Source organism: Protopterus annectens, chromosome 4.part0, assembly GCF_019279795.1.
Source record: "Protopterus annectens isolate FY-2018-M chromosome 4.part0, PAN1.0, whole genome shotgun sequence".
In the NCBI taxonomy this organism is placed as follows: domain Eukaryota; kingdom Metazoa; phylum Chordata; order Ceratodontiformes; family Protopteridae; genus Protopterus; species Protopterus annectens.
The window spans coordinates 556,033,879-556,060,221 of record NC_056733.1 but is presented as its reverse complement, the minus strand read 5'-3'; the positions used below and the strand labels follow the sequence as shown (position 1 = coordinate 556,060,221).

General features: G+C 42.4%; 1 protein-coding gene across 2 annotated transcripts in view; it reads left to right on the top strand.

The window, feature by feature from the left end:
- KIAA1671 (KIAA1671 ortholog) overlaps nt 1–26,343 on the top strand; it is a 2,688,721-nt gene that overhangs the window by 2,372,008 nt on the left and 290,370 nt on the right. For both annotated transcript variants that reach the window (XM_044068487.1, XM_044068488.1), the window contains exon 9: nt 24,434–24,689. In XM_044068487.1, the coding sequence (XP_043924422.1) occupies nt 24,434–24,689 (256 nt within the window). The remainder of the gene's footprint in view (nt 1–24,433; nt 24,690–26,343) is intronic.

Here is a 26,343-nt window from a genome sequence, read left to right as displayed (position 1 = left end):
ACCTTTAAGCATACCTGTGACTAGCACTTGCTCTAATACCTGCTGGAAATCACTAGGAAGCCTTAAACTGATACAAGCACTCAACTCTCCTTGTTAATAAGGAAAAATCAATCGTAGGCACTAAACAGCCTATAATTGCAAAGTACCTTGCTAAGGTAAGGGAAAACAGCTCCTGTACTTTACAAAAAAAAAAGCACCAAACCAGGCATGTCCAAGGGTCAGCTTCCAGTGATTTCTCCTGTCCATCTGGTGAATCTGGGCATACTGGGGCAATGCAGCAATTGCCTCATGTACACAGGCAACCCTCTCCTCCTACCACCCAACACTACAACCTGTGAGAGACGCACTTACATAGCCAAAATGGAAGCAAAGCTCTCTCCACCCAAGATTGTGCTAGACAGTCAAGTGGAGAAGGTTAACGTCCACACTACACCTCAAGCAACACATAGCCCTTCTAAACCCACACCACCAACACCCACATATAGCAACACTAAATCTACATATGCAGAGGCCCTTAACTGTAACCTGCCCAAGCAACAAGGACCTCTGAAGCTGAAACGCAAACAAACACCAATCACAACCAAAGTGTCACATAGTTCACAACACCAGTTTGCCACCCAGCAACAGCCCCTAAGGCAAGACAACGTACCTAATACTTTAGTCATAGGTGACTCTAAAGTCCGGCACACTGATGTCCCACTCACCAGGTTGAACAAGGAGAAAATTACAATCAGCTGCCTGTCGGGTGCCAGGATCCACCATATACTGCATGCACTCAAGTCACTCCACAACAAATACAAATATGACTCTGTCATTATCCATGTTGGAGTGAATGACTTGAGACGTACCTCCCTGGACTACATGAAAAGAGACATGGAAGAGCTCTTGGATCATGTGGCCCAGGCAGGTATGACCCTAGCCCTGAGTAGCATTCTGCCTTCGCCCAGAATGATACTACAATATAAGGACAAAATAATTGACTTCAGCAATTGGCTAAGCTTCTAGTGTCATTCACAGGGGATCCAGTATCTGTCTGCCTGGGATGACATGATCGACAGACCACGATGCTTTGCCAGAGATGGTCTGCACCTGTTACTGGCTAAGGCTCTTGCCACCCCTATAGTGCCTTTTTTAGGCAAAGTTCAAAGGGCAAACCACCACCGTAACAGGTACAAGCATACAAAATCTGAAGGCAATGCTACTCAATGCTAGAAGTCCAAACCTCAAAATGCACTCTTCCCGAGGCACTCCTAAAACTGGAGAAAATCGATATCTGTGCAGTAACTGAGACCTGGTTCATGGCTTCAGAGAGCACCCCTGCAATACTAGGTTACAACTCTTACCACACTTTTCGGCCACCAAACCAGGACTGAAACACTAAAGGTGGAGGAGTGTCAATATTCACCAAGGATATTCACACAACCAGGCTAGTTGCCCAACACAGTGCATCTGAAATTCTCCAGGTGCAACTAACACTACGTAAGACTGCAATCCAAATTGTAGCTTGCTACAGATCCCCCACCATACCCCAAGATTCTCACTACACCTTTCTAAACATACTGGAAAATATTAAGATAGAACCAAACACCCTAATACTGGGTGATTTTAACTACCCTGCCATTAACTGGGAAAACTACTCATGTGCTAACACCTTTGCCCAACGGTTCTTGGAATTCATAAATTCCAACGCCCTTTATCAACTAATCCATAGTCCCACCAGGGGCTCCAATATCCTAGACCTAGTCATTACCAACATGGGAAATCGTTGCTCCACACCTATGGTCACCCCCTCATTAGTCAGGTCTGACCATAAGCTAATCACCCTTAACATCCACATCCCACCCCCACCCCACCCCACAGTAAGGAAACCTCCATAAAAAAATTCTCCAAAGCCAACTTCATGCTACTTAAGTCAGAAGTGACAAACTTCATGACACCCATGCAGATGGGAACTGAAAGTTCAACTGCTGAATCCTACACTAAGGCACTGTACAAGCGCATCCACTCATGCATGAATCGTGCCATCCCAAATAGAACCAAGATGCTCTCATCCAAAAAAAGAAGCCGATCTGGTGGTCCCCTGCCATAAACAAACTTTACAACAAAAGGAAGAAACTGTTGCAGAAAAGAGGAAAATCCCAGGATGCAAAAAACTCCCTTACCAGCCGCAGTAATAAACTGAGATCCCTCATAAAATCCTCCAAAGCTAGTTACGAAAATAAAATTGCCAAAGATTCCAAAGACAACCACAAGGCATTCTATAACTATGTCAAGAATATAAATGGCAATGCTCAAATCTGCTCTAAGCTACAACAGAATGGCATTAAATATACTGATCCCAAGGATATTGCCAATAGCCTGGCAGATTGATTCAGTGCCAACTTCAACCCCCCTCTCACCCTCTAAATGGCCCATCTCAATACCGGAAGATTGCCAAATTCAGGTAATAATGGCCACACAGGTAAAAACACACACTCTCCAAAGCTAAGAATACAGCATCCATGGGACCAGATGACATCCCGGGCTGTGTACTGCATGAACTACAATATGAACTGGCACCTCACCATGTTTAGTTATAGCCTCACCTCAGGTTTCGTGCCCACTGAGTGGTGCAGAGCTACAGTTATCCCACTCCACAAGGGGGATATGCCTTGGATCCCGGAAACTACCGTCCCATCAGTCTGACGAGCCTTATCTGCAAGGTCATGGAGCATATTATCATGGAACTTATAAGCAAAGATATTGGCAACCTTCAAACACTGGACTCCACCCAGTTTGGGTTCGTGAAGGGCCGATCTTGTCTCCTGAACCTGATTGACTTCTTCGAATCAGTCTCCAGAGCCATGGACAAGGGTAAGGTGGTCCACACAGCCTATCTAGACCTTGCCAAGGCCTTTGACACCATCCCCCACTCTTTAATCATAGATAAACTTACTAACCTGGGCATTAATCCCTACATCACCCAATGGGTTGCTAACTGGCTTACTGATAGAACCCACACTGTAAAAGTAGATGACTCCAAATCCAGCTCCAGACAAGTGGAGTACCTCAGGCTTCAGTACTGGGACCGCTCTTGTTTGGCATCTACTTCTCTGAAGTGCAGGCCAACACTAAGGGACTCTGGCTAACAAAGTTCGCAGATGATTGCAAACTGGGAGCCATTATTGAATCCCCAAATGATGTGGATACTCTACAAAAGGGCCTTACAGAAACAGATGCTTGGTGCCAGAGCTATGGGCTCAAGCTCAATGCCAAGAAATGTATAGTTATCCCCTTTTGGAAAAAAACATGTACCCATGAATTACCATATAGGTGGCAGTACACTAAACACTGAAAGTGTGATAAGAGACTTAGGGACACAGGTGGACAGTGGTCTCACCTTCGATAACCACATCGCCACAACAGTCAGCAAATCCTTCTATGTGGCATACCTCATCACTAAGGGCTTTTCATCCAGAAAAAAGGTCATTGTCCCAATGTACTCATCCCTCATTAGACCCATTATAGAATACAACGCCCCGTTTGGTATGTAACTCTCAAGACATCTGTAACAATTGGAAAGGCCACAGAAATACCTCACTAAAATAATCACAGGCCTAAAATAGATGCCTTACACAGACCGCCTTAAAAAACTCCAGCTATACTCTGTCACATATCGTCTACTCAGAGGCGATCTCTGCTTAACATACAAGGCCATGTCAAACCCAGAGCTGTTGGACATGCTACACTTAAAGAAATCCCAATCCCTCAGAGCCACACGCTCCAGGGATCTAAACCTTGTCATCACAATAAACAAAACATGCTGGAGGGATGGGTTCCTGACTCAGAGACTCCCCAGACTCTAGAATAGATTGCCCATACATGTCAAGCAGAGTGCCTCTTTGACCCTCTTAAAAAGGAACCTTGACGATTGGATGGGAGAAAGGAAATTCACCCCGGGGATCACGTTGGTCGACCTTCTAGACAGAGGTCCAGGGAAGGTAAGTAGTGTGGGAAGAAATAGCCAAGGAATTGTTATGGCTAGGCTTGTATAGGCCCTAGGGCTGATAGCCTAGTACCAACCTGTGAACCTATGAACCTATAAGATCTATATGCTTCCTGAGGATTTTTCTGTTTTTATTTAAACGTCCTTCTGCTGATCCTGCTGTGGTCTCAGTTTCTTCTGACAAACCTTCTAAGCTTTTGTCCTCTTCCAAACTTTAACCTCCTGATAAGGATAGCAGGGCAATGGAGAGGATTGGTGAAAAAATTTACACTGCTTCTACTTTGGACTTTAGGGCTATTAAGTACCAGACCCACACGATCAGGTATGCTCTGGCCTTGGTAGCTCAGGCTTGTTAGGTTATCTCTGCCCTCCCTGATTCTGATGGGAAAACCTCTGGCTTATCTTTTTTTTAGGTTCTGTTCTCAAGTGGCTAGCAATGCTATTAACTGTAGCTATGAAGCTACTGATGTTCTTCTAGGGCTGTGGCTTTTGGGTCCATCATGAATCATTATTCTTGGCTTCATCTCCACTTTTTTCCTGAGAACATTAAGGTCAGGTTATTAAATGCTCCTTTGGATAATACTCATCTTTATGGGACTGTTGCTGCTGAATTGTTTAAGTCTCTTCAAGAGGAAGGCAAAGCATTGCAAGACCTTAAACATATTTTTGTCTCACCTATCCATAAGTTCCAGAGGAATTCTCCTACTAGATCTGTTTTTTTCTGCAGGCAACACTGCCAGGCCTCTAAGAGCAGGAGGTGGGTACCGTCTGCTAAGGCTTCTCAGATTTCTGTGGCCCAGAAGCCTCCCTTGTTTGATAAACCTACTTCTCTTTGACAATTCACCCCCTCCCCACCTTTAGACCAGGTCTTCTGTCCCTTCAGCTATCCCTTTCTCTTCCACATTGGCATCTCATCACTACAGACTCTTAGGATCATAGGAGATTACTAGCCTAATGGCCCTGAGGCCCTTACATGCACAGCCAAGAGTTTATCCTCCAAAAAAGAATCCTCAGTCAGCACCTGTCACCCTTGTCAATGAGGGACACAGGTGGAACCCCAGGACAAATTTATGGTTTCCCATGCACTCATACAGGTTGAGCTTGAAGAGGGTCAGCGAGGTACTCTGTTGTGTATGGGGAGTCTATTCCAGAGACGTGGCAGCCTTTGGGAAACAAACCTGTCTCTCCAGCAGGTTTGTTGATGTCACATATTAGATTTAGGCCTTTTGAGCGGGTAGTGTGTGAGATGTTAGACTTGCGTATTTGGAGCATCTCTATTAGGGCAGGGTCCGAAATTGCCTTGTAGGCGAGACACAGATCACCTCTGAGCTATCTGTACGATACCGAGTAGAGTGATAGTGATTTCCTGTCTACATAGGACAGGTGTTGGAGGCCATGGATTCTCTTTGTGAGGTATTTCTGTGGCCTTCCCAGTTGGTGCAGGTGTTTTGGAGAGGTACATAACAAATGGGGAATTTATACTCAAATATAGGTCTAATGAGGGAGGAGTATAGAGAGGTAATAACCTCCTTTTTTCTGGATGCAGTTCCTTTACTTATGAGATGAACCAAGTAAAAGGCTTTTCTGACCACTGCCACCACAAGATGGTCGAATGTGAGATTGTCGTCAACCTGAGTACCCAGATCACGCACTACAGGTTGCCTGCTTAAGGGGTTGCCATTGATGTGGTAGTCAGTAGGGGCCATGTTTTTGCCGAATGGTATGATGCATTTTTTTGCCTTTAACTTAAAGCCATGGCTTTGACAGCAGTCATTTGTTGATGTGAGACCCACTTGCATTATGTTAACATCTTTTGGGGAGTCAGTGACAGCACGCAACTTAGTCATCTGCAAACTTAGTCAGCCACAGACCTTTTGTCTTTGCCTGGACCTCTGAGAAGTAGATGCCAAACAGTAGGGGTTCCAGGACAGATCCCTGGAGAATACCACTAGTGACAGGTCTGCTGTCAGAGGTGGAGGCACATAGTTTGACCTTGTGGGTCCTATCGGTGAGCCAGTTGGCCACCCACTTGATGAGATAGGGATTTACACCAGGTTCTGTTAGCTTTTTGATGATGCTCAAGTGGTGGATTGTGTCAAAGGCCTTGGCCAAGTCAAAGTAAGCTATGTGTACTGACTTACCTTCATCCAGGGCCTTGGTGAGAGTCTCAAAGAAGTCTACCAGGTTCAGCAGGTAAGATCTGCCTTTGAAAAATCCAAACTGGGTGGGATCAAGTGCTTGGAGATCTGTCCTTGTTTATGAGATCTCCATACTACTACGCTCCATTGCTTTACAGATCAGACTTGTCAAGCTGATTGGGTGATAGTTTCCAGGGTCAGTAGTGGCACCACCTTTGTGCAAAGGGATGACAATGGCAGTTCTCCACTCTGCTGGAATGAAGCCTGTACTTAGGGTGTGGTTGAATAGTATGCCCAATGGCAAAGCTAGTTTTGTGGAGATGGTGCAGAATACAGCCTAGAATACTACTAGGTCCCATGGAAGCTGCGTTCTTTGCCTTGGATAGGGCCTTTAACACGTGATCTGCAGAGATGTGAGGTGTATATTGGGGATGTTGAATGGGCCTTTGGGGGGGCAGGGGGGTGATGTTTGCGCTGAACCTATCTGCTAGCAGGTTGGATAAGTAAACAGGATCAATGTAAGTGATACCATTAAGTAATAATTCAGAACAAGCCTGGGCTTTGCCATGGAGGTTTCTGATGTAACTGAAGAAGGCTTTGTCATTTCCCTTTGTTTCGGAGACTAGTTTTGATTCATAATTGACTTTGGAGGTTTTCGCTACTGATCTAATTTGCTTGTTGAGGCTTGGGTTCTTTCTGTTATCCTTCATGGTATGGAAATCCCTCTCGCCTATTTCTGTGATTCCTCAACCTCCTCTAGAGCAACTTCCTTATTTCCTCAAGGTTCTATGGTCCCTGTTGAACCAAGGGACTATTCAGCCTGCCCCCGCTAAGTGGAATGGGGGTTTTATTCCAGGATGTTTCTGGTTCCTCAAAACGAGGGCACTTGGAGACCTGTTTTAGAACTCTCTTGGTTCAACAACTTTCTGGAGATCCCTTCTTTTCAGATGTTTACTCGTCAAACTAGCTTTCCTCTTTTTATTACACCAGGCTTCTCTGGTGTCCTTGGATCTGAAAGATGCTTACCTTCATATCCCTATTCACCCTCTTTACAGGAAGTTTTTATGTTTCTCTCGGTCTTCCTCTCATTTTCAGTTCTCTGCTTTGCCGTTTGGCCTCTCTACTGTCCCAAGGGTATTCACAAAATACCTAGCTCCTGTGATTGCCCTCTGCAGGCTCCAAGGCATTCAGATTTTTTCCTAATCTAGATGGCCTTTTGATTCAGGCACCTTCTCCCAGATGATTTTTGCAGGATCTGCAATTCACTGTCTCTCTTCTTCAAAGTCTGGGGTTTACTATCAATTTTCAAAAATTCATCCCGTCTCCCTCTCAAGATTGTGTGTATCTGAGTTGCAGGATTCAGACAGTGCCAATGTTGGCCTCTCTTCTGCCTCCAAAGGTATTGTCATTGACAGCCTTCTTTCAGTCTCTTCCTCCCCTGACTGCCATGCCAGCTAGGGAGTTTCTTTGGGCATTGAGATTCATGGCTTCTTCTTTTCTGATACTTCCTGTTGCCAGACTGAATGTACGGAAGCTTCAATGGTACCTCAAGTCCATTTGGCTGCAGCATCACCACCTTCTGACTTTCAGTGTACCTCTCCTTTGCTATCTCAAGAAGTAATTTGAGTGGTGGATTTAACAGTTCACACTCAACCCAGGCCAGCCCTTTCAGCCTCTAGTCCTTTCTGAAGAGCTGTTCATTGGTGTCTCAGACATGGAGTGGGGGGTATCTGTATGTCCCCTGAAAGTTCAGGAGCTTTGGCCTTCCCATCAGAAATCAGACCATATCAACATCAAAGAGATAAGGGCTCTGATTCTGGCCCTTGAGGCTTTTCAACCCATGTTCTGTCCAGGCCCCATGAAGGTGTACACAGACACTGTAGTGATGTAGTATGTCAACAAGCGGGGGATTTGAAATTTTACCTGCTGTGCAGGATTGTGCTTCAGGCTTGAGAAGTGGCTCTCAGTAATCAGTTAACTCTTCAGGCAGCTTGCATTCCTTCCGAGTACAGTCTTGTGGCAGACTCTCTGAACAGCTCCAAAACACAGGCACATGAACGGATGCTTCACAGAGATGTCTTTCTGGACATTGTCCATCAGTGGGATAATCCTCAGGTAGATCTTTTTTGCCTACCCTCTGAACAGGCAGCTTCCTGTCTTCTGTTCCAGCCTGCCATACGACCTGGCCTGGAAAACAGATGTCCTGTCCTTTCCTTGAAAGTGGGAGAGTCTTTATGATTTCCCTCCTCTTCGTCTACTTCCAGGAGTCCTGCAGAAGATTCAGCTGGACTCCCCATAAATCTTGCTAGTGACTCCCTTTTGGACATAATAGCACATGTTCCTCCTTTAATGCATCTGGCCAGGGACAGTCATCACAAGTAACCTCACTGGTTGAATCTCCTCACACAGGACAAGGGGTCTGTCATCCATCCCCACTTGTCCACTCAGCAACTGACATTTTGGGTGATAGGGTTTTGATTCCTTTCCAGCACCTGTTTTCTGAGGACATGCTCAGAGTTTTACAGGAGGCAAGGAAACCCTAAACCAAGTCCAAGTGGAAGGGATTTTTGGTCTGGTGCCATGCTCGTAACCAAGACCTTTTTTCAGTGGGGGTCCCTCTGGTCCTCTCTTATTTGTGTGAGATGTTGCAGTCTGACTTTGCCTATTCTTCTTTGAAAGCCCATTTGTCAGTCATTTCTGCTTGTCTGCCCTTGACTCCTGCTTTGACTTCTTGTTTTGAGGTCAAACAATTTCTTAAAGGCATCCTGCATATTATGCCTCCAAGAAAACTTATTCTTCCTCCTCGGGACCTTAATTCTATTTTGGAAAAATTGACTCAGCCTTCTTTTGAGCCTGCAGTTTCTGCTTCTTTGCAACATTGCACCTGGAAGACTGTTTTGTTGCTGGCTGTTACTTCTGCTCAAAGGGGTTTCTGAGCTCCAGGCCCTTATGGCTATTCTTCTTTTTTTGGTTTTTAACATGGACAGGGTGTCCCTTCATACTAATCCTCCTTTTATGCCCAAGGTGGTAAATGAGTTGTCCTTAAATCAGTCGATACACCACCATTCTTTTTTCCCTTTTCCTCAGCCTGCTACTGAGTGTGTCCTGCATACCTCAGATTTGCACAGACAGCTCAGGTGCTATTTGGATAAAACTAAGACTTTTTGTAATTATGACCAGCTTTTTGTTTCCTTTTATCCCACATCTTGGGTTTAGCTGTTTCTAAGCAAGCCATTTTGTCCTGGATATCTAAGGCAATTTATTTTTATTTTTGTCAAGGCAAGTCGTCTGCTTCTGTTAGAGCGTATTCTACTAGGGCTGTTGCCTATTCTGGTGCCTTCGTCAAGGGGTTGGACGCCAATTCCATCTTTGAAGCTGCTACTTGGCCTTCGATGCATACCTTTACTAAGCATCAAAAGTTGGATATGATTTCTAGGGCCACAGTATGTTTTGCTGACACCATTTTATGTGGGTTTGTTGAGGACTCTTCTCAGCCTTCCACCTCCCCATTTTTTTTTTTTTTTTTAGCTTTTTTACTCCCCCTTCTTTCAAGAATACCAACTGATATAGAAGGACATAGTACAGTTGTGTAAAATCTTGCCATAACAGTAGATGTCCTTCTCTTCACTGTTGCAGTATTCCCTCCCTCCCTCCAACTCCCTCTTCTTTATTCTATATTTTTTCCTTTTGGATGTGCATGGACTCCTGTGTCCTAGGAGGATTGTTCTCTGCTGGGGCATTTCAGTTCTGGGTAGTTGCATCTGTATATCCCTTTTATGCCCTGCATTATGTGCAAGCAGCATAAATAGGACATACAACACAAACAAGATCCATTTCAAACTGTTCAATACTAGCTGAGCGACGGGCTGCCTGGGATGGGACATCCCTTCTTCCAAGAATACTGCAATAAAGAGAAGGACATCTAGTGTTATGGTAAGATTTTACACAACTGTACTTTTTCACTATGAATATCCAGACTTCTATTTGATATCAGTGACAGCAACAGCAGTTTAAAAATCATTTTGAAGTTCTGAGGGTTGGCAAATATATTTGTTTGTCTCTGTTTACCGGGAAAGTCCGACTGGGTAGTACCCATTTTCAGTGGAGACCAGGGGTGTAAAGCTCCATTTGCTTACATTGCATTATACTAAGTTCCAATTAAACACAATGTAGTTACATTTCTATTTACATTTATACACAAGCAGTAGTTACATTTATACATTTTAAGATTTTACAGAGGTGGAAGTTACTAAAGAGAAAGCCCATGTGCAACTTAGTGGACTGTACAGGCAGCAAGAGCTAGTTTATTCTTTAGAGCTGTTAGACCTAAAATGGGAGCCCTGTTTCATGGCAGTAGTTGTGTTTTCCCTTCCTGGGATGGATGAACTCCTACCATTGACTCTGTAACAACCAACCTTGATCCCAGGCCAGAGTGAGACAGTTCAGATGGATTTTGACAGTAACTTGCAGATAGCATTGATGTAAGTTCAGTCACACACCCCTAGTATACCACCTCCACCAATCAGCATTCTGTAACCAGTGGATGCTATTTAACAGAGAAATACTGGAAAACATCCTTTATCTGAAGGAGTGTTGAAGGACCTAGGAATTGCCTGGCACTCTCATTCCCATTTAAAATGATTATTTTCTGGTCTGTTATAGAATGCTTTCCCTATTATTTCTTTCCTTACCAGAATGTTCTTTCAAAAAGGTATTTTATAAGGGTATTGTAAGTCCAAATATGAATTTGGAAAATCTATTTAAGATCTAATTTTTTTTTGTTCTTTTCAAGTTGGAAGGGTTCCAGTAAGAGTTATCTGCAGGCAAGCCTTCAGAATTTCAGTAGCATAGTCCAGACACATGCTTGATACTTCTGGAACTACTTGTAGTGGTTTGTTTGATGTTCTTCGTGTTTCACTGTTACAGTCATCATACTTGGGTGATATGCCTGCAGGTAGCCCTCAGTCGGCTCGAATACCAGAGTCTTGGGATTTCTGTGTTGGATGCTGTCGCCTCTTCCTTGACGTCAGGTCATCAGGGGTATAAAACATGCAGCCGACACCATTACATCAGTCTTTCTTGCTGAGAAGGAGCCCGAAGCAGAAGCAGTTTGCAAGTGCTGGTCGGTCGCTACCTGAAATTTTCATTTTTTTGAGTTTCAGACCTGAAGTCTTCTAAAGCTAAGTATCCCATTGGGGATTCATTTTTCTTGCTCTAACTGATGGCAGAAAAAATTAACAATGGTCTTGCCTGTGGAAAGCAAATACCTCACAGAGATTTTCATTCTTACTGCGTCACCTGTTTAGGCCCAGACCATGACGTCCCTAGCTGTCAGTTTTGTGCCTTGTTTTAACGTCCAAAACATTCATAGTCGGGCTATTTCTGTAGCTAAATTCTTTTGCTCTCGTTCTCCGTATTCCGAAATGGCTTTCTTAAGCCATACGACTACCAGACTTCCGAAAACACACAAAGACAGAGACAGACCGCATAGGTCAAAAATAGCCAATGACTCTTTCAGTAAGCTTGTCGCCAGTCCGCCGGTACTCATTGAGGCATCTTTGCAGCCCCTGATGCCCGCTTCTACAGATTCGCAGGCCTCTGCTGAGACCCATTCGGAGTGTCGGATGCTGCGAGATGCTTCTTCGACTATGGAACCTGTGGATCTCTCTACCTTGGATGAGTCCGGAGATGCTGTGCAGGCACCGGCTTCTGAGGGAATATTCTGACCTACTGATATTCATATTAAACCGACAACTTCATTTCCTACTAAAACTACCGAGTTTCTCAGGCCCAGAGTTTGCAAAACGCCTAGAAAACCGATGTCCAATGTGCATGCTCATCCTCCCATGCCAGAAAAACAAATGCTCAGAATGGCTGACCACCTTATTACTCTAATTAGGGGAATCCAGCCTTCCCCTGCCAAAAGACAAATAATTGAATTTCCTTCTGATTCTACAGACAGATTACCAGGACATACCCTTATCTACCTATGAGGATTCAAATGCAGAGGAATCCATTCCCTCTGCCTCCCCTCCAGTGGATTTCTCTTTTGGTGAAACCTTGCATACCTTAAGAGAGCATTTCCGCTGGAAATGCCAGGACCATCCACAGTCCAAAAAGAGACTCAGGGAATTTTAAGATTTATTCCAGCACAGGCCTCTAGCTATACCCCCTGCCCTGGATATTGTAGATGATGTCTTCTTGGAATCCAGTCTTACTCCTGACACCTTGCCACCAGCTCCTAGAAAACTTGACAGGTACTACAGAGTACCTGATTCTCACAAATTTCTCTTTAAGAATCCTACTGCAGATCCAGAGACCATTTCCCAGGGAACTAAAGGCATTAAGGCTACTTCAGCCAAAATCCCTACCCCTTCAGACAGGGATTCTAGAGCTTTAGACAGATGGAGTAAGAAGGTATGTACCTCTGCAACTCTTGCCATCAGGGCTTTGAATTGCCAGTTTCACATGTTGAAGTACCAGCAACATATTTTGGAACAAATTAAACAAAAAATGGTGTTACTTCCAGATTGTGCAGAAAATAAAGATGTACAAGAGTTAATGCATTCTGCAAACCAAGTTAGTAAACATACTTTGCAATGTGGGTTTGGTGCCTTAGAAGCATCTTGCAGGGCTGCTGTCACTGAGTCTGTACTGAGAAGGCATGCTTGACTAAAAGAACAAGTCTTGCCTGACCATGTCAAAGCAAAATTACTAGATGCTCCATTAAGTCAGGAGCGTTTGTTTGGCACAAAAGCAGAAGAAGTTCTTAAAAAGATGGAAGAAAAAGATAAATCTATGCAAACAAAGATTTCTTACAGGTGCAGCCACCTAGATTCAGTAGGCATTGGCCTTCAAAAAACTGGTTCTTTCCAGTCCCTCTCAGGCCTTCTCAGTTCAAACCCAGGAGAAGCAGACCACCAAGACTACAGGCTTAGGGTATGCAGAGATCTAAACAATGGAGTGTTTCCACCTCAAAACCAGAGAGTGGTAAGCCACCCCCTTATGGAAAAAGTTCACAGTGACTTTCCAATTATCCTTCCTAGCCATGCCCAAGTACTTGCACCCCTAGGAGGAAAGCTTGCCCTTCATGCAAAAAACTGGAGGTCCATTACTCAGGACCGATGGGTTCTAAACATTGTGTCCCAGGGATACAGATTCTACTTCCACTCACTGTCAACACCAAATGGGTTGCCAGACCTTCCTCCAAACCAGTGGACAGAGGCTCAAAAGCAAGTTCAACCTGTTCCAGTAGAACAAAGGGGACAGAGTTTCTACTCCAGATTGTTCCTGGTGCCCAGAAAAGAGAGCTCTTGGCACCCTATCCTGGATCTATCAATACTCAGCACCTTTCTGGTGGTCCCAAAATTCAAAATGCTTGCACTGCAACAGCTTCTTCTGATGCTAGCCAAGGATGCCTGGTTAGTCACCCTAGATGTAAGAGAAGCTTATCTGCACATTCCCATAAGGGAGTCTTGCAGGAAATATCTACATTTCGGGGCAGGAGCTATGCACTATCAGTTCTTTGCACTTCCCTTTGGCTTATCTACTGTGCCCAGAGTATTCACAAAATGCCTGGCTCCAGCTATTGCATACTGCAGGCAGAGAAATATTCAAATCTACCCATACTTGGATGATTACCTGATTCAGGCGGACAGTCAGGAATTGTTTCTTCTGCACCTGTCATTTGTAAAAAGACTTCTGCCTTCACTGGGATACACCATCAATGAAAGGAAATCACAACTGGTGCTCAGCCATCAAATTGTATTCCTGGGAGCAAGCTTGAACACAACTTCCCAGATGGCATTCCTCACTCCAGAAAAGCAGGTCCATTTGGCAAACTATTTCAAACTAATGGCCAGCAAAACCCAGCTATCTGCAAGGAAAATACTGCAAGCCCTAGGGTTCATGGCCTCATGCATTCTGCTAATTCCACATGCAAGACTGCATATGAGGAAACTTCAGTGGTACTTAAAAAGTCTCTGGTGTCAACATTCTCAGGACCTGGAAACAGTAATTCCTATCATACCTTGTCTAAGGACAGAGTTCCTTTGGTGGGCAGAAGCATGCAACCACAACAAGGGACTTCGTTTCACTCAACCCCTTGCCGCCCAAACCTTGACAACAGACTCATCAAACTATGCATGGGGGGCTCACATGGGAGGCAAAAGCATTCAAGGCAAATGGAGCCCAGAACAAATTCCCCTGCATATCAATCAAAAAGAGATGCTAGCTGTACAGAATGCTCTGACAGTCTTCAAATACCGTATCCTTCCAGGACAGCTCCTGATAAAGACAGACAACACCACAGTTATGTGGTACATAAACAAGCAGGGCGGGACTCATTCTTACCCACTCTGCAGGTGTGCAGATGCCTTGAGCCTCCAAGTGCATCTCCAAGCTCAGTTCCTGCTAGGCAAGCAAAATTCACTGGCAGACAATTTAAGCAGAAATCTACTGGACCCTCATGAGTGGAAACTGGAACTCAACTCATTCAAACTTCTAACCCAGAGGTGGGAAGCTCTGGAGGTGGACCTTTTTACCTCCCCTGAAAACCACCAGTTGAACAAATTTTGCACCAGGAACCCTCACAGCAGAGTCTGGAAGGTGGACGCCCTATCCTTTACATGGGAAAACTTCTCAATTTATGCTTTTCCTCCTCTGCCCCTCCTGTCAAAAGTACTACTCAAGATCAAATAGGACAGGCCAAGGGCAATCCTTATTGCACCAGACTGGCCATGCCAGCACTGGTACCCACTCCTACGCAGTCTGACAGCAGTGCCACCCTGGCACCTACATCAGACACCTTCCCTGCTGTCTCAGCAGGAGGGACAGATTTTGCATCCACATCTGCAAACCCTAAACCTTGCAGGCTGGCTTATCCCATGAATACACCACCAGCATCCCTCAGCAAACAGGTGCCGGACATCATCCTTGAGGCCAGAAGGCCTAGTACTAGGAAATCCTATGCTGAAAAGTGGAAAAGATATTGTTCTTGGAGTCAGTCTCAAGGAAAGGACACAGCTGCGCCCAACTTAACTCAAATTCTTGATTACCTAGCAGAGCTGCTCCACAGAGGCCCATCCTTCTCATCCATTAAGATTCATGCCTCTGCCATCTCAGCTCATTATAATACTGGGCCTCTTCTCTTTTCTCACCCTCTCATCAAGCAGTTCCTGAGAGGAGCTAACAATTTAAGGCCTCCTAGGAGAGCTCCTACCCCGGCCTGGGACCTTAACCTTGTACTGGAAAAGATCGCACTTCCCCCTTTTGAACCTGCTGCTTCAGCAGAGTTAAAATTCCTCTCTTGGAAAACAGCCTTACTTCTAGCTATTACTTCAGCAAGAAGAGTGTCTGAGTTACAGGCACTAATGGTGGTGGAGCCCTTCATTATTTTCCATGCTGACATGGTTTCCCTCAGGACTAACCCTTCCATTATGCCCAAGGTGGTATCCAGTGTGGCTTTAAACCAATCCATCAATTTGCCAACCTTTTTCCCTAATCCTCAGAATAGAGGAGAAAGGATCCTGCACTCCTTGGACATGCACAGACAGCTCAGGTTCTACCTTGACAAGACTAAGCCTTTCAGAAAATCTGACAAGCTACTAGTCAGCTTTGCTACAGGGGCAGAGGGTAAGGCCATTTTGAAGCAAACCATTTCTAAATGGATAGCACACTGCATCCATTTCTGCTACAAGCACCATGGAAAACCTACCCCTCTGGGGATCAGAACTCATTCCACTACAGCTACTTCAACCTCTACAGCATTTCTCAGGGGGGGCACCACCAGGGACATCCTGAAAGCTGCAACCTGGAGTTCTGTACACACCTTCACCAAGCATTACCACTTGCCTATTTTTTCTAAATCCAGAGCTGGATTTGCTACAGCAGTCTTACAAGGCCTGCTAGCCAGCCCCAACACTTCTTGACTGCCTCCACCCTTCCTCAGCTTTGGGAATCAACCCAAGTGTGATGACTGCAGCAGTGAAACACGAAGAACATAGTACAGTTGTGTACATTTACCATAAATGTAGATGTTCGAGTGTATTCACTGTTGCAGTCCTGGTTTCCCTCCCTCCAGCCCCCTGGCTTTCTCTATCCTTTTTACCTATCCTCTTTATGGCCATCTTTTATGGCAGGGTATTTACTTTTTACTGGAGGTGTTCCACACCATGTAATAGCTTCCTATTTTGGGGGCTACTGGCATCTAGGGCAAGAAAAACTGATGTAATGGCATTGGCTGCATATTTTATACCCCTGATGACTTGACGTCATGGAAGAGGTGACAGCATCCGATGCAGAAAACCCATTGGTATTCAGGCAGAATGAGGGCTACCTGCAGGCAGATAACTCAAGTGTGATGACTGCAACAGTGAATACACTCGAACATCTACATTTATGGTAAGTGTAAACAACTGTACTTTCTGAGCACATTTTCAAGGCCATCTTTGATTGGAAGGAGCATATCTGCACTTTTGTGAGAGAATTGTGTTGACTGGGACTTGTCTGGTAAAGGCAGAACAGTCTAGAGCTCGGAATAAGCATCCTCGTTGGCCCTTTTGAATCTTTTTACTTTTTTTCAAATTTTTAGCTTCTGGTATTTAGGTCCTGCATTTGAGCAGGTTTCTGCTTGTTTGTACCAAGCTGAACTGATTTGGGCTACCAGCCACAGCTCTGATTTGAGATATCAGATGACTAGAGGCTTCTGAGCTTCCAAAGCATGTTGCCTTTTTTTTGCACCTTTTATTGCCTGCTGCCTACTTTTGTACTGTATGTATTTAATTTGTACTAAACTACACTGTTCTACTGCACTTGTCTGCTTTAGTGTGCCTGTTTTCACTGATTACAAAGCTTTTATGATAGTTTCATTGTTTATAATTTTTCACTGTTTCTAAGCTATATCTTCTTCTGGTTTTCCAACAAGCAGTGTTTAAATAACTGATCTGTTGATTGCTTAAAACACTCTTTAGAGTCTCCTTGCTGATTTCTGATGTTTTAAAATTTTTTAGTGTCTCACTGCTATTTTCTGCTGTTTTAAAAAGTTTTTAGTGTTTTCTGCTGAAACTAGAGTAGTTAGTAGCTGCAGCATAGTCCAGATACAGGCTTGCAGCTTCTGGAACTCTTTGTAGTGGTTTGTTTGTTCTGATCACATTTTCCAGGTCGTCTTGGATTGGAAGTGGCCTATCTGCACTTTTGTGAGAGAATTGTGCTGATTTTGACCTGTCTGGAGGCCGGTCTAGGGCTTGGAGAATAAGCATCCTCATTGGTCCTTTTGAATCTTTTTACTTTTTTTCAAGTTTTTAGCTTCTGGTATTCAGGACTTTCATTTGAACAGGTTTCTGCTTGTTTGCAAGTTGTGCAGCATTGCACACTGCCACACAGTTGTGCGCTAAAGCCAGACAGTTAAATTCAACAAATTTTCCCATAAGACCCAGGCAGAAATATCCATCCATTTAGCTCCTTCATGATCTATTCTGAATAGCCACCCTTAGTGACAACAGTCTTCAACCTAGCATTATGGACAGTTGGACTACCCTTGTTTCTCCTGCCAACTTTGTCGACTTGGGTCTCTTAAGGCAATGTAGCAATTGCATAATGTACACAGAGAACCCTCTACTAATAACACAATCTAGTACATGGTGCGAGAAATGTATTTACACCAAGAATCTAGAATCCATGCTCTCTGTCACTTACAACAGTAACACAGAGAAGGTTGTCAACTCACCCACTGCTACATATGCTGATAGTAACACAACTCATACACATAGTATGCATCAAACGTGTAAATCCACATATACAGAGTTTCTCTTGAAAAACTTACCTTAACACCAGAGACCTCCAAAAGACAAGACTACTATGATTAACACAGTCCCCACAGCACCCATGACACACAGCAACACCAGTGTCTTACCCACCAAACCAGTAGGGTGTAACACTCAAAAACCAAATTATCTTGTCACCGGTGACTCAGTAGTGAGAGACACACATGCCCCACTCACCAGGTTGGACAAGGAGAAAGTTAGTCAGCTGTCTGTCCAGTGCCAGAATTCATCAGATCATGCATGCACTCAGGTCTCTCAGCAACAAGTATTGTTATGACTCTCTCATAATTCACTGTTGGTGTGAATTATCCGAGATGTACCTCACTGGACTATGTGAAGAGAGACATGTTTGAGTTCTCTGAGTATGTGCCCCAGGCAGGTATGTCCCTAGTCTTGAGCAGCATACTTCCCTCACTTAGAATGATGCCACAATATAAATAAAAAAATGATCAATTTCATTAATTGGCTCAGTTTTTGGTGTCATTCAAAGGGGATCCAGTTCCTGTCAGCCTGGGAAGCCATGGTCGACAAACCTCTCTGTTTTGCCAAAGAGGGTTTGCATCTGGCACTTCTAGGCTTTCAGCTGCTGGCAAAGGCTCCTGCCTCCCCCATAGTGTCTTTTTTAGGCAAGGTCTTGAAAACAGCATTACTAATGTGAAATTAACCAATCAGAACAAAATAGGGTCATGCTGCTAAATGCTAGGAGCTTAAACCAAAAACTGCATTCCCTGGAAGCACTTCTGTCACTAGAAGATGTAGTTGTCTGTGCAGTCACAGAAACCTGGCTTAAGACCTCAGAGAGTAACCCAGTCTTGCAGGGCTACAATCTTTCCACACCTTTAGACTGCAAAATGAGCGTGTGAAAAGCAAAGGAGGCAGTGTTTCAATCTACATTAGAGATAACTTCAACTCCCGTCTAGTTAACTGGACAACTCCATGGAGATACTCCAGGTCCAGGTTACAGTGGGTAAGACCCCCATTCAAGTCATAGGCAGTTATAGGTCCCCCTCCATGGGTCATGATGCTCATGAAGCCTACTTGACCAAACTGGAGACCATCCAAATTTTACCAAACACACTGGTTATGGGGGATTTCAATTATCCCAGTATCAATTGGGAAACCTACACCAGCCCTAATTTGCTAGCTCAAAAGTTCCTTAATTTTGTAAATTCAAATGCCCTGGAACAAATTGTCCATATCCTGACAAGGGGAACAAAAATTCTGGATCTGGTCCTTAGCAACATGTCAAACAGATGCACTGCTACAATTGTCAAACCTTCATTAGTTAAATCTGACCACAAATCAGTCACCTTCAAGCTGCCACTAGCACCAGAACTCACAAAGGGTGACATCAGACTAAAAAACTTCACCAAGGCAAACTCAACCCTCCTAGGTGAAGGTATAAATGCATTCTAAGCCCCACCCCAAGTTAGAAGTGGTAACTATGCAGAAGCATACACTAAAGCCCTGTACAATCGCTTGAATAAGTGTAGAAACTTGGCTGTACCAGAAAGAATCAAAGCCAGAGCCCCAAGTAAAAACAAACTGCCATGGTGGACATCCAGCATCAACAAACTTTACAATAAATACAAGAAGTTGCTGTCCAAGAAAATAAAGGTAAGGCCCCAGAAATGGAAAATCACCCTCCTCAGCCTCAACAGGCAAATAAGACACTTGTCAAATCTCTAAGGGCTCCTTTGAGAGAAACTTATCAAGTACAGCCAAGGATAATCATAAAGCCTTTCACAGCTACATACATAACCTAAAGGGTAGGACCCAGGCATGTGCAGAGCTAGTGGCCAATGGTATCACACACACTGACCCCACAGAGAGAGCAAACCTGTTAGCGGATAGGTTTGGTGAAAATTTCCCTCCCGACGAGCAGGTCCTCAAAGCCTTGTCCAAAGCAAAACAAAACACCCTGTATGAGACCAGATGACATCCCTGGCTGTCTTCTAAACAGGCTAAAACATGAACTAGCATCACCACCAAGTACCCTTGTCAGTCATAGCCTAACCACAGGGTTTGTTCTTGTGGAATGGAGAATGGCAACAGTTATTCCCCTCCACAAAGGTGGCCTAGCAACAGACCCGGGGAATTACATACCCATAAGCCTGACCAGCATCATCGCTAAGGCCATGGAAAGTATCATTATGGACATCATAAGTAAAGACGTAGGTGATCTCCAAACCCTGGATCCTACCCAATTTGGCTTCATGAAGGGCAGATCCTGTCTGTTAAATCTGGTAGATTTCTTTACTCTAGTAGTAGTTCATCTAGAAAAGGTGATAAGTGGTACACTGTAACACTTTGATAATCATTAATGTATGCCTGGTAATTAAGGGTTTTGTGTGGCGGGAAGCATACAGACCTTTTATTGCTGTACCTTTCTAAGATTATAGCTTCTGTAATAGATTTTAAACATGTTTTATCCATGGAGCTTTCAGCCCACCCAGATGAAGAATTGTTTTTTGTAGGCATTTCAGCAATGTTCATCATCTGTGTCACTCTTATCTCAGGCTTTTTTGCTCATTTCTTGCTTCTTTCTAAATGAAAAAAACATTCTGTCTTTTCACTTTCTAGTTACAATCTTATTCAAAGATGGTACACGAATCACACTCACCCTGGTGTGCTGAAACAAGACAAGTAATATAAAGTATAAAATATTTTAGGACTAGTAGACTATTTACAAGTGCACTTTATCTAAGGCTTTCTAAACCTGTCTTGGTACCCAAAAAGATGACAACATATTGAAAGTTAAAATAAATTTGGGGCTAGGGTGGGTACTGAGATAAGAAAAACAGAATGATTATAACCAAAAAAATTTGTATTAACTAAAAACTGGAAATTTCAGTCCTTCAAAATTCTTAAGATAATAACTCAGATGTAGGAGAATTCATCTGAACAGCATGGTGGTAGAGAAGGATCAGCTCAAACATGCCTTTGAGTTTGTGAATTTGCAGGGGCGATTTCCATCAGTGTAGCACAATGATGCTTAAAAAGCTAGAGCCCTGTCATTGCTACTGCCTGGAATTTCTGCTTCAAAGTAAGGAACCAAGACAAAAAAAACAGAGACACTAATTTAAGGCTGCTGCATTTCCATTCCAAGTGATATTTGTGGGTTATGGCTTTAGCCTTGTAGTCTTCTGCAAAAATTGTATAAGAAAGGTACATATTTTCTTTGCTGCTAGCAATTCCTACTTTAGCTAATTTTCACTTTGCCAAAGTTTTTTTTTAATGTTTTGGTTTGCATTTGTAGATATTTCTTCGTATAAGGATTTTGTAGCTCTCTGTTTGCTGTGTCACACAGTAAAATAATATACATTTATTTTTTAAAGCAGGTGTTAGTTTTGACCCAGAAGACAAAAAATATATAATTCTGTTTCTCAAGCAGAGAAGTTGTATTCAATAAATAATAGTTGAAGGAGTTTGTCTGGGAGAAGGAGAGGGCAAGAGTTAAGTGGAATAAGTTGATCCTTCCAATAGAATAATGTGATTTAGGATTAACTGATTTGAATGAATATTTTAGAACTACATAGTTAAGGCTCCTGTACATAACAAGAGCATAAAGTGGAAAGGGATGATGATGACACAGAGGGGAAGTTCAAGAAATAAGGAACAATTTGGATTTTTAATGCAGATCCTTAAGGAGAATGGTAACAATCATACAGAATAGTCTGTACATAAATTAGCACAAAGTATTCTAAGAACTAAGCCAACATGAGAATAGAAAAAGGAGATTTTGTCGATAGGGATGCTGTAAGTAGGGGTATAAATAATATGCAAGAAGGGGCTGGAATTTACTGGAGAAAACTGGTAAAGGAACCAAGGTATTCGGAAGCAAATAACTAGGGAGGGGAAAGTAACAAAGTAACAGAATGGGATAAGATGAAGAAGACATTTCTGCTGCAGACTAGAGACTGCCTTCCCTACCAGTGATTGATACTAAAGTATAGACAAAGAGAAGGAGATAGGGGAATCCTAAGTGAAAGACCTGCTCTGGTATAGTTTTTAGTTGAATGTAGAACAGACGCTGCTGTTAAAAATGGATAATTAGTAGGGCATATAAGAAAATGCACAATAACTGTAAGAATAGATCAGAATAGGTAAGAAAAATTTGGGAAGAGGGATTGGATAAGCAGTTTTACAAGGGAACAGTGGCAGGACATATACATGCCTCCCAAGTATGCAACAACATCCAGAAGGTTTGGGGTTTTTGCTTGGAAGTATTTGCATAGGTATTCTTATACCCAAAGCAGACTTCATTTTTCCTCAAGTAGATGGCGAATGTTGGAGGTGTAATGGGGAAGAAAGAGGTAACTGGGTGCATATACCTTGGTAGTGTAATGAGTGGGCAAATTTAAAAAATTCTGTACAGACTACTCCCATCATAAATATTGGGTGACCCAATGGGTGTAACTAAGGAAATTATTCTTTTGTGCTGGGACACTGAGTCTGAATTTGCCTACATATAGTATGGCCTTGTTAAGCCTGATTGTGGTGACTGCCAAAAAAGCAATTACTAAAAAATGGCAATCAAAGTCTGAACCATCTATATTTGAAGAACTGAATATTGTAACAGAGGTAAATGAACTGGAAATGGGATCTTCAGAAAAGTGAAAAAGCAAATTACATAGAAATAAATGGAAATTATAAGAACAATACATGAAGAGTAATGTTCAGGTAGAAGAGAGTGGTTTAAGGGAGGGCAGGAATTGAGAAATTAGTCTAAATTTGGACTGATAGTTATAAAAAAGAACATATGTGATGTATAATGTATGCAACTGTAAACATGTTAATATGGTTTGTTTTCTTTTATAGTAATGAATGCTTGCCTATATCTTAAGTGTTAATTTAGTAAAGGTATTAAAAATATATTTCTGATATGATTGAATCTTGTGATAACCTTTAGCTATGCAGCTGTGGTCTGGTTTGCCTTGCTGCCTTTGGCCCAGTGAGCAACTGTGCTGATTAAGTAAGCTACTGTTTTACCTCCAGTGAACAAAAGCATTGGTAACATTAAATTACCTATCTTATTTTAAAACTAATACAGATTACATAGGCAAATACTTAGGATAAAGTAATTAAACATTTGAGACCTTGTTTCAACAAAATCTGGATATTTATTTTCAGTGTTGACCACTGGGTAAGTCCCATTTGAATATTTCTAGCCTTTTACATGGTGCGACCAAGACAGCACAGATATCAAAAGTAAATAATGCTTAAAGAATAATTACTGAATATTCCATACTTGTAGACTGCCTACATACTAGGTTCATAGCTTCATATGTAAGTATTAGGCTAGCTGCCGTTGTGGACCATTTTAAGCCTAGCCAATTTCTCTTTTTGTGCTTCAAATGATGTATCCCATTCAGGTATAGATTGGCCTTACTCATCCCCATGGTTGATAATTATATATTACCCCAATGAGAATAAATGGGATCATACCAGAAATAATTTGAGGGGGACCCATGCCTGGGATAAAGCATTTAGGAGATGCTTCTGTCCATTAGTAGTACAGGGAGAAAAGATCCCTATCTAGACTGATGCCCTTTGATTTGCTGATGTTTAGTAAATCCATTAGCAATGGGTTGGAGGATGCCTTGTATGCCAGACATAGGTTACCTATTAGCAGTCTATAGGATACCAATTATAATGACAGGGCTTTGAGTTGCTCGATGTAGGGCATGTTGTTGAGGCCTTGCATCCTTTTAGTAAGATATCTCTGGCTGTTCCTGTTGATGTATGTGTTTGGACAAATTCATGCCAAAAAGCATTATATTCAATGTTTGGCCTAAAGAGGGCTGAGTAAAGGGGGACAATGACATCCCTAGATCTAGACACTATCCCTTTGTTTATGAACTGTGCAGTACAAGAGGACTTTCTTACAACAGCAGTCACATGTTGATCAAAAGTTGGGTCACTGTGCATATAAATTCCCAGATCTTAAACAAATGGGTGAACTCCTAGGTGGGTGTATTATTTACATAGTTCACAGTACTGATTTTTTTTCATAAATCAGTTTTGAATCAGTTTTCCAATATGTAGTTTGTTTATGGACTTATAAACTGTGGATGGTAGAGTTTTAAATTGCTGAGTATGTATTATTAAATCTTTGCATTCATCATTATTAATAATATGTAGTAATTATTTTATAAAAATAGATGCACCATTCAGAAGCTTTTGTAAAATTTGGATACCTTATTAGCCTAGAAAGCAGACAGATATTAAGTACTGTATATTCCTGTAGTCCTGTATTTTCTGGAAAGCCAGTGCACCAGATCAAAAAGTTGTATTATTTATTACTTAAGTTTAATAATAGTTTGAGTGCACAGAGATTAAACATGTTGTACTGGCATAGTTAATGTCTATTCTGATACTTATCTCAGTAATAGTTTTGAAGTTATAATAATGTAGTTGTGTTTCTAGTCAGATGCATAGAAATAAGAAACTAAAAACATTTTTCATTCTTGCACTCTTGTCTTTAGCTTTGTACCTGACATGCCTTCAGCAGATCCTAATGTTAGCCCAGTCCCATCTTCCCAGAAGCAAACTCCCAGTCGATTATCTTCTCATTCTTCTCACACGGAAACCACTCCTGTCAGTGAGCATCGTGAAGACCGTACTTCCAGCTTGGACCATTCCAGCATTGACATGGATTCCACTGATGGCACAGATGGATCTTTGTCCACATCTACGAGTGTTGGACCTGAAGGAGAAACAGTTGATTTCACATTTCTTGATGTAAGTACTGATATGGTCATAATCATGTGCTTTCATTGTATCTAGACTGTGTGTGTGTGTGTGTTGCTGTTTGTTAGCTTTATGTAAGTAGCACATTTCAGTTTATCCTTGTATCCTTTACATGGTTTCATTCCAGAATTACATTTTCCGTACTTTTAAAACCAAAGAAGGATATCAGAGGTCTATGGGAGGAGCTAGATGCTGGGTGGAAGGCATAAAGGATAGTTAAATGCCTAACCTAGATGTTAGAAGGCACTGAAATCCAAGATGTTCCCATTCCGGGGACCAGTGCTTGATGTTTACCAGTGGACTTACAACACAAACTCTTCTTTTCAAGAAACATGTCAGAATGCAGTCACCTTTTTTTTAGTTTTAATCTTTACGTAGAACTGTGTTATTGATTTCAGAAGTTGTACAGTTATTTATGTTTTGCATACTACTATACAGAAACTAGTCCTTTAAGATTTCTACTACAGTATAATGTATGTTTTTCTTCAGGGGGGAGAAATGTGTTGCACTCCACTAAAACCATAAACCAGGGTCTTATCTGCTGGATCTGTTAGTATTTCATGGAGTTGTGAAATAATACAGTAATACTTGTTCAGTATGAATATTCTACCTCCCCCGTGTTCCAGCCAAATTTTCCTCTTTTAACTTAATTGGTTCTTACCAAGCTTATGACCAAGGAAGCCATCAAAGATCTCAGTCATATCACCTTAAATCAGTGTGACATTGAGTACCCACTTTTATGTAGATTTTCCTCACATGTTCTAACTGAAATTTGGTTGCCACTCATCGACTGGTCAAGACTGGTTTTAAAAGTTGGCAGTGAATATCTTCCCAGGTCCTGTTTAAAAAGTATTCAGATTAGAGCAGTCTACATGCCCCATTTTCACATATGTAAGTAAACATTTGCTTTGAAAACTGGTGTCCACCTGAAGGGATGGTGATCTGCCTTGTGGAGATAGGCTTCTGCATACAGTGGTGACAGGCCGGTACTGATAGTATTGACTGTTAGTAAAGAATCTGAACAATGTATTGGTATGCAGTTTAATTCCCTTGCTCTTTTCTGTTATCTGCTGGTTAATTTATGTGATTGTTCCCACAAGTAGGAAAAGTCAGTAGGAATACAAAAAAAAAAAAATTAATGCCCAAGTTAACATAACACTGGAAAAAGTGGATTACGTGAAAGTAGGCCACTTAAAACATATGGGATAAGGAAGAGTTACATAGTAATGAAGAAGATAAGCTAATGGAACTTGACAGCTATGTTAGAGTTCAAATCTAATTAAAAAAAAAAATTTGGGATCTATTAATTGTGATCGTAGGTGGACACTGATATGGTTATTGTTGCTGTTATGGTATTTAATTTCACTACTAGAAATCAATATATAGTCATTTGATGTTTTGCTCATTAAAAGGAGGAGAAAGTACCTTGTGAGTGGCAGTTTGTATTTAAGGAGTAGCATCCACTCAGCTGAAATTCTAGGTGATGACAGTGTGGATTACCATAAAGGGACAATTTTAACTATGGCTGAGTTGTGCTTTGATCAACATTAAGGTAACCTAAGGAGTCAACCAAAAATCCCATTATATTCATCAGTGTGTGGCCATAATAGGTAGCTATGTAACCACTGTAACCACTGTAAACGAG